This window comes from Chiroxiphia lanceolata, chromosome 6 (assembly GCF_009829145.1).
Source record: "Chiroxiphia lanceolata isolate bChiLan1 chromosome 6, bChiLan1.pri, whole genome shotgun sequence".
Lineage (NCBI taxonomy): Eukaryota > Metazoa > Chordata > Aves > Passeriformes > Pipridae > Chiroxiphia > Chiroxiphia lanceolata.
In genome coordinates, this window is record NC_045642.1 from 18,984,933 (window position 1) to 18,998,613 (window position 13,681).

At 48.9% G+C, this 13,681-nt stretch overlaps 1 protein-coding gene across 1 annotated transcript in view; it reads left to right on the forward strand.

Moving 5' to 3' along the window:
* The window catches only part of HRAS (HRas proto-oncogene, GTPase), a 40,752-nt gene that overhangs the window by 22,999 nt on the left and 4,072 nt on the right, over positions 1–13,681 (forward strand). The window contains exons 2-3 of the mRNA XM_032691612.1: positions 7,190–7,343; positions 11,944–12,122. Coding sequence (XP_032547503.1) covers positions 7,233–7,343; positions 11,944–12,122 — 290 coding nt within the window. The 5' untranslated portion in view covers positions 7,190–7,232. The remainder of the gene's footprint in view (positions 1–7,189; positions 7,344–11,943; positions 12,123–13,681) is intronic.

The window sequence follows — 13,681 nt, forward strand, 5'->3', positions numbered from 1 at the left end:
TATTCATCTGGTCCAAGTTACTAGTCATTGCACCTTATGTCTTGTGGGAAAATCAGTACAATTTGGTACTGAGACTAGCAAGCCAAGATACTGCTCAGAGCTTGGGTTTGTGGTTGTGTACCACGTGTTTTAACAGTTAACAGTTACTGTCATCTACATTGTGGGTCGTGTTTTAAAATTTCCGGGTTACCTGTCCATCTCTTTATATACTCAAGATACATCATGCTGCCTTTCACCCATCCCATTAATGTTTATAGGTGGGATTTTAATGTAAAGGAAAGTTAAAAGCTACCTATTCTCTTAAGCTGCACCTTGGCCTCTCTGTTTTATCATTTGTTTTTCTGAAAAAGGCTGAGAGGCCTGGGAGAAGTCTTCTTTCCAGGGCAAGGTGGAGGGCTGCCAGCCAAGGCAGGGAAGCGTCTGCCTCTGAACCACCTGCTTGGCCCAAGGAGACTGGAGAGGAGATGAAAGCAGAAGAGCCCTGGCAGTTTACAGCCTTCTGCATCTTGACAGTGAGAGCTTTTCCTCCCCCACACTACTTTCCCACATGTGTTGGGATTCACACATGTGGGATTCAACACTAGGTCCTAAGTCCTGACTGCAAGATAAGAGTTCATTTTTTATTTAATTGTCCCCTGTTGTCCTGGCCTGCATTGTGGCATGTTCACACCTTCGTGCATCCATCTTTACCAACTTTCAGGCACAGCTCCAGTCTCTTCTTTCCTTAAGCAGGCTACTCTTGCTCATCTGGAGTCTCAAAGAGCACTTTATTAGATCATAAATCACAGGCATAATTTAAAAACCATCTTTGATTTTAGTTTTGGGGTTTTTTTTCGCATCACTGGCCCTGCCAGATGCAGATAACTGGTGTTTTCAGCAAGTGACTTGGGTGCTAGCACAGGTGGTCTCCCCCATTTGCTTGTGATTTTTTTGAAGGGTCTGCATTCAGCAGTGGTGTGGGATGTATCATGTTTCTTTCACCCTTTTCATGGACTGGCAGTGATTAACAGCTTTCTCTCTGTGGAAGTTAGCTTGGAAGACTGCTTCTTCTGCAGAGAGTATGGTGGGATGAGCAACTTGTTATCAGGGAGATGGGAGGTGATGGTGGGAGGTGAAGATTCCACTATGATTTCCAAGCATAGCCCGGTACTTGCCAGAGTTTCCTAATTTCACGCTGCCCCTCATGGCACTTGCATGATGCCGAAGATGTGGGCGTGAGCGGTCCTGATTTATAAGCTCCTGAGATAAGGGGCCTGCTCATCTTTCTTTGGAGTGTAATGATTTTGCTGGCCTCTATTGGCTGGAGGGAGTGGAGTGGGTGGGCAATTCCTTTATCCAGAGGGAGGCTCTTGGGTAGCTGGTTTGTTCTATGAGCTTCTTGCATTACTGACTTGTTTAGGTTGTTTGCTGGTTTGAGTAGTTTAGGTATAGCTACCTCTGCCGGTTGTTTTTCTTGGAATAAGCTGGCAACACAGAACTTTATTAAGAATATTTATTGCTTGAGAGGGAAAGCAAGAACAGTGTAGTTACACTCACTAGCTGCCAACAAGCAGTGACTGCACAGCTTTGTCTTTTAGTCAACTATCTGACAGCTGAAGCAGGAGCCAGGGAACAGAGAAGAGGTAGCAGCTCTGGTGAGGATGGTACTATCTTGTTTTCCTTTGTCCTTCTGTATCTTCACAAGCTCTTTGCGGTTGTGTAGTCTCTGGCAGAGGGGTTGTGTTGCCACAGGTGCTTCAGCTGAAAACTGCGAGGGCTGGGCCTGGTGCAATGACCAGTCTGTGCAGAGCCGTGGCTTATACCTTGCTGCTGGGACATGTTTATGGCTGCTACAGAGCAGCAATCCCTCTCTTCCAGACCTGCCAATGCCTTGAACCTGCCTGCAGCTTTCTGCTGTTCTTCCTCACAGGTTTCTCCTTGAATGTGCATCTGTATTTTGAGCCTCCTACATTATGTCGTTCCTTACCTCTTTTTTTTTTTTTTTTTACTCTGCAGCAATATTTTTGTGCTCAGTCTCTTGGGACAGGCTGTCTTCTCCTTCAGATCTTGAAGAGCTAGCAGAGGAGAGAAGAAGCCATTCTGTTCCTTTTTGGCTTTTTTTTTTCTTTTTTTTTCCCATAGTAGAAGACATTTGTTATCTCCAAGTCATTTCTGCAAAGCAGAATAATTTCTGTCAGGCTGGGCAGGCCAATGAGAACATCAGCATTTTGATCCCAGAGTAAAAACAAAAGGTGGCATTTCAAACCACTAGAGAGGTTCCTTCAGTCCCTCCAGAGGCTGTGTTTTGTGATGCTGATGACAGACTTGTGCATGAGCAAACCGAGGAACCTGGACAGTCAACGTAATGAGCCAACAAGGTTTACTTTTCCAATGCTCAGAAATCACTGAGTAGGATCGTGGTTGGAATGGACTGCTGGTAAAAGGCTGAGATGAGTGTTGTTCTCCTAGAGGATTGCAGACCGATTCTGCCTGCAGGGCATCTCTGCTGAAGGGAAATAAAATCAAATGCTGTGGCATTTGTGGTCATAGGGCTCCTGGGTTCCTCTGGACCGTGCTTTGGAGGAAAGGGTGCCTGGTCTGCGATGTGCCCAAAGAGATTTGCAGAATTGAAACTGACTTTCAGTGCCTTTAAATGCAGAGACTCCCAGTGGACAGGTAGAGGGTAAATGTTCAGTAATGAACAGCTGTAAAACTTCTGCTATGACTGGCCTCAGTACGGCAGTGCTGCACAAAAATCTGTCTCTTGACTTGTTTAGTTGGCTTGGTGTCCATCCTGGGAGAGATACAAGGTGATGGGAGGAAACAGAGGACACAGAGAAAGAATAACTCCTTCAGTTATTCTGTGGAAGGAGTGTCAGAGCCTCCCTCATGTTGAATGTGCTGGAAACCCACTGCATATCCCTTTCACTTGACACCTGAGCTTTTGTTGAAACTGTGGTGGTGTGATGTGATGTACTGATGGGGTCAAGCCCCTCGAGTTCCTCACCTCTGGTGAGTAAGTTTCTGGAGGCTTCACAGTCAGATCTCCCAAACCACCTCTCTGTGCTGGAGCATAGGAACCATGAAGATCAGATTGTTTTTTGCAGGACACAGCTGCATCTCTAGGTAACACCTGTAGCCTTGATGCCTAGACCTGCTTTAGGTCTTAGCTCAGTGAAAGCTTGTGCCGAGAATCTTGGTCCTTGTTTCTGTGGGCAAGGCCTCCATGCTGCTTCCCAGCATGTGCAGGCAGGGGAGATGATGTGCCTTCTGCCCTCACCCACATCTTCATCCCTTCCCTGCAAGACAGAGGTAGGATGCTGGTGTCCACTAGGGCTGGCTGCTTGCTCTCCCCCCTTCCTGCACAAGGCTGGCAGATGTTTCTTGTTTGCTGAAGCTGTGTGGCTCTGGCTACTGGGCTGGGAGCAGCTGCTGCTGCCAGGCGGAAGCACTCGGCGAGTCTTTCCTAGACAGCTTTGAATGGGAGCCAGGAGCCCTCTCACTACAGGAGAAAATCCACGAGGTCAGGAAATACAGCAGCGGCAGCTCCGGCTCCACGCTGGGGCTGTTGGCTTGGCATGCGGATTCCAGCTCTCCTCTTTCCAGACGATGCTCCTAAGTGGCTCTCCTCCTTGCCATCTCACTCAGCTGTTGCTTGACAGCCCTTTGTGGCTTTTGGGGTGTGCAGTAGCTGAGTACTGCAGAGGTGATAAATTTGGATAGGCAGGGGAAACACTAGGTGTTGACCTGGATCAGACCTTTCAGATCTGCCGAAGAATGGAAGAAGCTGCAGAAGATGGAAGAAGCTCTCTTCCTGCTCTGTGTGGAACTGGGAGGCTGTGCTTTTGTGTTTCCCTCTGTTATTTTGTGGTCAGCTCTGTGTGGGCTCTGTCTTAGCTGCTGAGTAATAGAAACTGGAAATCCTCACATCAGGAGAAGCTTTCACAACCACCAACAGTCTGTAAACGTCCCTCTGGTGTGTCCCCAGCATGAGAATTTGGGGTGTCTGTTACAGTTGCTCTGACAGGAGCCCCATGCTCTCTTCTCTGCTTCTGGTTTTTAGGAAGCCAGAAACATTGTCTTTGGGATGGCTGTTCCATGAACCAACCCCTGTGATGGGGGTGGTGATGTTCATGTGGCATTGAGGTACAGCCACGCCTTTGTTGAAAGCATGTGTGCATTGATGAGAAGTCTTGTTCTTCCCATGTTGAGGAGTAAAAAGCGTGATGGGGAGCTGTGAGATGATGTTGGTAAGGTCAACTTAAGGATAAGATTGGCTGCCCAATCTTAGCAGAGTTTGGCCATATGGAAATTCCTGCTTTCCTTACAGCCTTTGGCCAGTTTGCTTCTTTTGTGGCATTTGCACATGTTCTGATGTGCAGCTGGGTGTGCATGCTGCTTGTGAGGAGCTTGCATTGTGGATCCTTTGGGAAAGGAAGCACACGTTGATTTGGGAAAGGAAGCACACGATTTTAGCACACGTTAATTTGAGCAGCTCTCATGCCCAGAGCTGTCCATCATTCCCCACGCTCTCGCTCTGCTTTAGGACATGTTTTGAAGCAATGGTAGGAAATGGGTGAGTAGGCTGGACTTGCTATCCTCTGCAAGCTACAGAATCTCTTCTGCCATTGTTGGGGCAGGGATGACATGCAGAGCAGTGAAGAGTTAGCTGAGACTGGCACCTTTTAGGTATGGGGTGAGCAAACACCAACTGTTGCAGAGTTCTTGTATGTAAATGAGTGATGCATTAGCAATAGGTCCTTTGCCCCTCTCATTTCCCCTGCCTCTCGGGTGGGTATGGAGCAGGAAAATGTGGGTCTGTGTTTCTCTGGAGGAGTCAGATCTCAAAGCTCTGGGCTAAGGTGGTGATGTGCAGGGCCTGCTGGTGTGTGACTGCCCCTCTGCTGTGCAGTGGAGCTCACCTGTGGTCCTCAGCAGAGTAAGACCCTTAAGCTGACATGGGTGACCACGTGGCCCCCACCTCCTGCTGCAGTGCGGACCAGAAGGCTGGTGTGGCTGTGTGGGCTAGGGGTCTTCTGAAGGGATAGGCAATGCCTTCCACTGTGCTGGTCTTGAGGGAGGACCTCCTCCTTGAGAACTCATGTCTTTTCCTCCCTATATTGAGTCAAGGCTTTTCTCACTGCCTTATAGCAAGTCCTGTAGGCCTGGGCAGTTATGTAGTCCTTCTTGAGCATCATAGTGGCAACTGCTTCAGCATCAGCATCAGATACAGAGCAAGGTCCATTGTAGCCACTGCAGGCCTTTATTTACAGCCACTATGTGTTTTTCTGGGGGTTGCAGATCTCCTTGCTCTATAATGAAAGATGGGAGCTGGTTGCAGAGTTTCTTCAGACCCTCAAGACCCCTCTGTGTTCAGCAGTGAAGCTGTTTGCTGCAGGAGCGATCCCCTCCTGTCCAGCAGTGTTGGTGGAGATGGTCAGTCAGCATTTGTTCCTCAGTCTCCATTTCATCCTGTCACCGTCCCTCATGGTAATTGTCTCTGCCCAGAGAGATAAGAAGCCTGGGGTGGGCATCTCTCTTGTCCCTGAGAAGCAGAGTATGTGAGAAGGTCACAGACGTGAGGGTGTGCATTAATGGAGCAGAGCAATGTATGCGCTTAGGTTCTTTCCTGTAGTCTTGGCTGCCAGAACAGAGGCAGATCAGACTTTCCCAGGAAAAAGTGGCACATTTGGGTAGGCACCTAGGGTATGACATTATTTCCACTTCATTTTCCCCCTCCCATCACCACTTTTCCATGGTGTTTTACTGCTTCTCCAGCAGTGAAGAGCAGCACAGCAACCAGAGGTCCTGGTTAGGGTTAGGGTGGCATCATGTTTGTTATTTGGTTGCTCCTTGGCACCCCCTCCTTTGCCTCTCTTTAGGATCCTGGGTGCTAAGAAGGGCATGAGCTTTGTTTGCCTTCCGACTACCGAGACAGCGGCTCAGAAACGGGCTTCGGGAAGAGGTGTTTGTGTCTGACTGCTCCCAGCTCGAGTGGGTGATGGAGCTGTCAGAGTGGTTTAGAGTTGCAGTCAGGTGGGGATTGAAGGCAAAAAGTTCTGGCCTCCTTGCCATTAGATTTCTGCTGCGTTAGCAAATGCATTAAATGCAGTCTGGGTCTGGAGTAGCTGCTGCTGGCACAGTTCGTACCAGCTTCCAGAGTTTTGGGAGCAGGGCTGGCAAGCCTTGGGAGGAGGATTGAGTGATTTAACTATCTGGGGTGGGGGCAAGGAGCGTGTTGTAATCCACATGCAGTAGCATTGCAGGCAGCATTGAAGGCTGACTGTCATGGGGAATTGAGAGCTTGTCTTCCTGCTACCTGCTGCATTTTGGGCGCCTTCCCCAGAGCTTGCAGATGGCAACTGAGAATGAGTGTTGGACCCTGGAGTGACTTTCAGAGGGCAGGGCCTGCAGTCCAATGAGAATGGATTTCTGTTTAAACCTTTGAGGTTTTGTAATCTTCCTGCAATAGTTCCTCTTTCTCAGTGGGCTTGGAGCAGAAGTTTAAGGGAGGAGCTGGGGAGATGTGAATTTTCTCCTGCTGACGGACCGTGGCAAGTACACAGTACTGCAGAAGTGTAGTTTGCTCATCCTGGCCCTAGTCATCATTTCTCAGTTAGAGCTTTTCATGGCAGCAGCTCTTTATTCCCTGTTGGGCATGCCAACTTCATCTCTCGGGAGCAGGGATACCTCTTCTGCCGGCCTCCCTCTCTGATGGCCAGCACAGTGGGAGGCACCGTTAGCTGGAGGATAGGAACTGTCTCAAACCTGCCATGTGGTTGGAGGTTTAATGCAGCCTTGAGGGTTGAAGACATGGCAGTAACAGCATATTTGGGTGGGGCTGGATGTTTTTTCCCTGCTCCTGTAGGAATTGACATCCCAACCTCATTGGCCAAGGGTTTCAAATCTATCAAATGATTGTCATCTTGAGGTAAGATAAGTCAGGGACAACACTGAGCACTTCTGCAAAACCAGACCTCTTAAATTGATTACTTTAGGGGTTGATTTACACAGCATGTACCTCTGTCTTCTCATCAGTAACACCTCTTAAAGTTTGCTCAGGGAGTCTGTGAAGTTTGCATTCAGACTGTCAGGCTGAAGGATTGCAACATGCCACAGGATAAACATAGTTTTTTATTCAGTTTGATGGATTATTTTGCCCATGTTAAAGTAACTTCTCCTAACATGGTGACCGTGTTTCTCCTTGCAGGTGGTGGTGCTCCTGGAATTCCTGAGCTGGGGTCAGCTGGAAGATGACTGAATACAAGCTGGTGGTGGTGGGAGCAGGTGGTGTTGGGAAAAGTGCTTTGACGATACAGCTCATTCAGAACCATTTTGTTGATGAGTATGACCCCACGATAGAGGTAAGTGGCTCTGGGCACAGGGTCTGTCTTGTCTGCATGTTTTCCTCTTGCTGTTCTCCACCTTGTCTCCAACCCAGAGCATACTCAGTTTGATCTCAAGTCTGAACTTGATTAGGAATGTTTGTCTGCTTTGCAGAGCTATTCTGAGTTGCTACATGTGTGTTGAGAGGTCACAGTGACCAACTTGTGTCTCCTGCAGAAGGACAGTGATGTCTGCTGAAGAGAGATGACACAGAAGGCAGCAGAAGCAGGCAGAGCTGGGCAGGTGCTGAGAGGCAGCAAAAAAGTCCTCTTTTCTGATGAGATGACAGCATAGGGAGGGATTAAAGGTTTGGGATTGAAGAGCCATTTTGTGCCTGCGCTTCCATTTCTCCTCCTGTCAAATCAGAGTAAATATATTGACTTTTTCTGCAGGATATTTTGAGATTTACTGATGAAATGGATTTTATCAGAGCTTGGTTGTATTATGTATGTCCTGCAGTTTGAGACGTGCCAAGCAGCTGAACTGTTGTGGTTCACAGAGTGCTGCCTCTGCTTCATCACCAGGAGTTAGAGGTTGATGTGTGGGTTTCACAGTCAATGTGGATGGTAGCACTGACCTGTCTAGCTCAGCAAACTTCCTGAGGAAGCAAGCAGGGACCCTGTGGTCTTCACAGGCTGTATGGGGGTAGAGGGGGATCTGGTCTTCAATATCCATTACACTATTCTTTTTTTTTTACTTTTTAAAAACATATTCCATTCTCTGTCTGCTATCACTGCAGCTAGTGGCATGTTAATTAGCCTCTATGTGACTTACACCTTTGTTGGGGGAGATGTGGGTAGCAGCTGCTGCTCTGCACGAGGAGTAAGTCCATCCTGGGAAGGCAAATTGCAGCTCTGTCATGTCTCTTGGACAATGACCTCCCTGTCTGCAGTCCTAAAGAATTCTCTGCCAGATGCGTATAAATACAGCTGTGGTTGCTCCAGTTATTATTATCATAATGGCTAAAGGCCCCAGCTGGGACCAGAAATCTATTCTGGTAGGTGTTGTATGTGTAGTCCCCACCCTGAAGAGCTTACAACTTAAATAAACAAGCAAGACAAGGCTTGGTAGAAAGGCTGAAATAATCTTACAATCCTGCTGACGGGAAGGAGAGAAAGCACTTAAAAAGCACATGCTATTATGTCATTTGGCCAAGGTCACCTAGAAAGTCCATGGCAGAGACTGGAATTTAATTTAAGGGCTCCTGAGTCTCCTTGCTTATGGATGCAGTTGCCTTGTTCTCCAGCTCCTCTCTCCTCATGTGCTCATCCCCAGTAGCACTGTATACTTTTCTTAGAAACCCATTCCAGGTTGTTTTCGGCAAAAGAGCTGCTGATGGAGAGCAGCCTCCCTGGGGAGACATCTGCATGGATGAGTCCTCTCTTGGACCTTAGGTGGGCAGAGGCAGCTCTCACCCTGTGATGTTGTTGGGTTTTGGCATCCTGTGTTTTTTGTCTCCAGCTGCCTGCCCCTTGTATGTACCCTGCAGGGAATTTTCTCCATGTAAACAGGCAGTGGGGAATGTAAACCTTGCATGGCATTTCCCAGCGCACCCTCCTCACCCTACCCACTCCTGCAGTGCCCTGGGAGATGCCTACTCTCTCCTCCCCTGTTCCCTCTGGCCCCATTCTGTTCTTCTCCTCTTTCAAAAGCTCTTTAGCCCTCTCGCCCCTGGTACTTTTCCACCTGCAGGTCCCACCAACCCTGATGCCTTTGCAGCTCCCTTGGTTATACCTCCCTTCCCCTGCTACCCCAGCCATCCTCACATACATTTTAGGAGACTTCTTTTAATTATGCTTCATTTTATGGGGATTTAGGACGCACAGAAAGCTACCTGCCAGCCATCCAAATGTGACCAACAAACCACCCTCCTGTGACTAAGCTGCTTTGGATCGTGCCCAGGAGCTGACTATGACTGTTCAGCCAGCTAACAAGCAGCACAGCAATGCTGAAATGAGCAGGATAAAAAGGGGCAAAAAAGAGTATACGTGCATGGAGCAAAGGCATTGCCTGTCACCCAAATGGACTGAACTCAGGCTGTGCTGCAAAGGGCGGTTGTGAGTGGGTCAAAGTGCACCGAGAAGATGCTCCCCAGGGCAGGAGGGTTTTGTCCCCTGTCTGGGGCAGAGACCCTGACTGGATGCCTGCTCCCCTCCTGCCCTCCTGACTCACTATTGCAAACATTTGGCCCTGTAACTCAACACTGTCCAACCCACAACAGCACATGCTCTCATGCCTACTCTTTTACTGCTGAGAAACCTTAAGACCTTGATTTTGGGAACAGGAGGGCCAGGGCTCCAAGAAAATGTATGCTACTGGCATTGTCCCATAGTGAATAAGCAGGGATGGAGTAAAGAATTTCACTGTGTTGAGAAATTCTTTGGTTCATCTTCCAGCTTCTAGCAGCTGGCTAGTAGTGGGCTTCCCAAGCCTCTGATCATATCCTGACTGTAGCGTTTGACAAGTGGACGTCTTGGCCTGGACCCCCAGCACATCCGGGATGCTCCCAGCATCTGCCTGGGATCCTGAGTCTGAATGCCAGACAGATGTTGTTTCTGCTGCCTGGCACTTCACAGCTGCATCTGGCTGCTTTCCCCTCTGCATGAAGGTAGGGTAGGATATGGGGGGCTGCAGAGGAGCATTGAGGCAGGGTGCTGATGTGGGCTGGTGGCAGCTACCCCTGCAGTGGCAGCCAGGTCACCTGGCAGTGTGGCTGAACTGCCATCCTGAGGCAGGGTTTGGATGAAGCTGTACACAAAGCAATGATGGGGAGAGCTTGTCCCCTTCCTTTGCAGGAAGCAAAGCATCCTCTGCAAGGCAGTTAATGCTTTTGCCTTGTAAGCAAGCTGGCTGGGCTCACAGGCAGCCTGTTGATGACCTGAGCTGAGGTGTGGGATCTCTCCTCCATCTGCATGCTGTATGCTTGAGAGACCTCCTGTAACTGGGGACTTGGCAATTAATGGTGAACACGTGTGCCAAGAGGCTGGTCCTCTGTACGCAAGCCAAGGTGCAGGGGTGGGAGGATGCTTTGCTGGGCAGAGCAGGCACTAGGGTCCCCTTGCACCAAGGAGGCTCCAGTTACATTATTGATTAGAAATGGGAGCACATTCCTGCAGGGCAGCCTGCCAGTTACCTTCAGAGTGGTTGGCTGGAAGCCAGCCCATCACTCGGTGCTTATTCTCGATGGGTCAGCAGTCCACTTTTTGGGAAGGCACAGCTGAGAAGGTCGTGGCAGAGCAGATCTCATCTCTGATTTCACAGCCCTCTCTGCAAGGTGAGGAAAGACTTTAATTAGTCCCAGCAAATGACGTTGTTTAGTAATGAACCAAAGGATGGAGGCTGCGTTGGCCCCATTCCCTTCCTGTGCTGCTGTTGGTCCTGTTGTGACCTTTGCTGTGTCGGCTGTTTGTCTGCAGACCTGCAAAGCTCATCTGATAACATTGTTGTGGTCACTGGAAGAGCAGCCGACATTTGAATTAATTTTAAACTGCAGCCGTAGCCTCTGCGAGTGGTTGCAAAGCACTGTTGTGGTCATACCGCTGACTTGCACCTTTTTCATATCTTTCATTTTGGCTTCCTTCTCTTGCTGGGGGTTGAGGATGCTACACTGTCCACACGAGATGGCTGTTAGAGAGGGAGGAGGCTGTCCTCCGTGCAGGGGCTGCCCCAGCAGCATCCCTGCCGATGGGACTGAGCACGGGGAGAGGCGTGGTGGGAAGGAGCAGTGCTTTGAGGAGCCTGCTTTCAAAATGAAACCTTTTGAGGGATGCCCTAGGTGATTTCCAGGCCTCCTCACATCTGTGATAAGTTGTGAGTGCCTCTGCTGCAGGGAAAACCCCCCAACTTGAAAGGACCTGCCTGGATAGTTCTTGCCTCTCCTGGAGCCCTCTGGGCACAGACTGGTTGTGGGAAACACCTGGCTCACAGCATGATTTTATTTTATTTTTTTTCTCATGTTTAAGGAAGAGGTTTACCATCAAACCCAGTCTGCAACCTTACTGGTGGCATATTGCCTCCAGTGCCTGATCTAAGATGCATTGGAGGCACTGGATTTCCAGGTCATTTTAAACACCTTCTAGTCCTGCAGATTACAGATGGTGGTTGGAAGCCCTGGTTGGCTGGAGCCTCCTCTCCTGAGTGTCCCCTTCCAGCACCCAGGCAGGGTGGTAGCAGAAAGGATTAGAACTGGGACTAAATAATGCTTAGGAAGTAGTTGCCGAGTGTTGTGCAGTGTGGTAGAGATGAAGCTGCGCCTGGTCTGCCAGAGGCAGGGCTGGGAATGGGGAGAGCAAGCCAGGAGCTGTCTTCTCTGTGGCTCAAACAGACTAGGAGAAACCTGCTTAGCTACTCTCTTTTTCCTTTGTGTTTCTTTGTTTTGTTTTGTTTTTTAATTATTATTTTTCCTTTTCCTCTTGTTTTTGAAACAGATTGAGTTGTCTCTTTAATGGAAGCTAAACGCAGGCCAAGCGTGACCTGGCATCTTCCCAGGGATGCACTTGCTGCATCCCTTTGTTTAGCCAGACCCAAGCCCTGTCTTAATGCATCCTCCTCCCTTTTTTCCCCTCTTATGGCCTTCAGGATTCCTACAGAAAGCAAGTAGTCATTGATGGAGAGACCTGCTTGTTAGACATCTTGGACACTGCAGGGCAAGAGGAGTACAGTGCCATGAGAGACCAGTACATGAGAACAGGGGAAGGATTCCTGTGTGTCTTTGCCATCAACAACACCAAGTCCTTTGAAGATATTCACCAGTACAGGTCAGTATCCTGGGAAGGGCACTTTCCCTCTTGCCCTGTGCAAAGGGAAGGCCTTGCCTCTGCACCTTCCTGCCCACCCTTTTAGATCAGGCCCAGTGGTGGAAGCACTGGCTGCCAGCAAAGACAATTAGCTCAAGTGGCCATTCCCCAGGGAAGAGACGGAGCAGACGGCTAATGTCAGTGACTCCAATAAAGCCCATCTGAAGGGATTGCTTGTGGCCTTTGGGGACTCGGTAATGTAATGTTTAAGTGTTTATGGTGACTAAAGAGAGAGCTGATCCTGTATGACCCCCTCCTTTCCCTCCCTAATTAGTGGAATTGCTTTGTTAGCGCAATCGATCTCAGGGACTTCTGCTGGGCCCTGGAGCTGGGAGAGGAGGCTGAGAAGGGCAGGGAGGGCTGCTTGCCCTGCTGTCTGCCATTGTGATGAGGTTGTAGTCTGCCAGCTGCACACATGCAGGGAAAAGCAGTCCTGCCCCTTTGGAGCTTGGTTTCAACGAGGGCAAAGACTGAGCAGGAGGGGAATCAGGACTCCAGCGAGGTAATTTGCCCAAGACAGTGTATGGGGAAGCAGCGACAAAGCAGGGACCTCATCCCAACATGGTCCTGCTTTGGCAGTACCTGAGTAACTCATCCCACTTCTTCTCCTTGCTGACATCACCCCTGCAAAGCTGGAGAGCCAAGGAGGTGATACAAATACAGCAGGAATCTTTCCTGTTTATCCCGATGCTGAGGGAGGGATCGCTCTGCCTTGTGCCTTTTTCTGAGGCTTGGCTGTGATGGGAGGCACTTGCAGAGGATGCAAGAGATGGCTCTGCCTGTCCCTGCTCTGTCCACTGCCCACCAAGGGACTGTGTACCCCAGTCCCCCACCATAAACTGCCGTTCCAGTAATCCTGTTGTTCCAAGCACAGGCACAGCCCTTCCTTGCTCCATAGTCCAGAGGTGCTGCTCTGAGCTGTTTCAGTCTCAGTGAGCAGGCTGTTCAGTGTAATAGCTGCACAGGTGGACTAATTTGGCTTGTTTTAGCTAAACTGGAGGACAAAGGATGGGATTTTCCTAAAGCACCTGAGGGATTAAGCAACATTCATTCTTGTGCTGGGGCTGGTGCCTGTGAATTGCTTGCAGGATGGCAGTATTTCAAGTCATCATGATCGTGATGTAAATCACTGGCTTTCATCTCCTTTAGCCTCTGCTCTTTGTGTTTGCACTTTTAAAGAATATTCCCCAGAGAAATGCTGGCTCTCCCTGGTTAGTAACCATTTGAAGATATCTCTTTTCAGCTAAGTGTAGCCTGTGCACTAAATTTAGTACTTGCATTTGCTGATCAGGATGTTACATGGAACATTTAAATGGCTTTATGGGATATCATGCATATAGTTAGACTTCATTTCTACGTTCTACTTCATTAAAAAAAGATAATTGATTCTTTTGTGCGTGATACATGTCCAGCTGCCTTTGGATGGAAATTTGCATTAAATTAAAATGCAGAAATTGGCATTTTAAATAATGCTTTTATTAGTTTATTAAAACCATGTTAAATGTTCTTGATGCATGAGC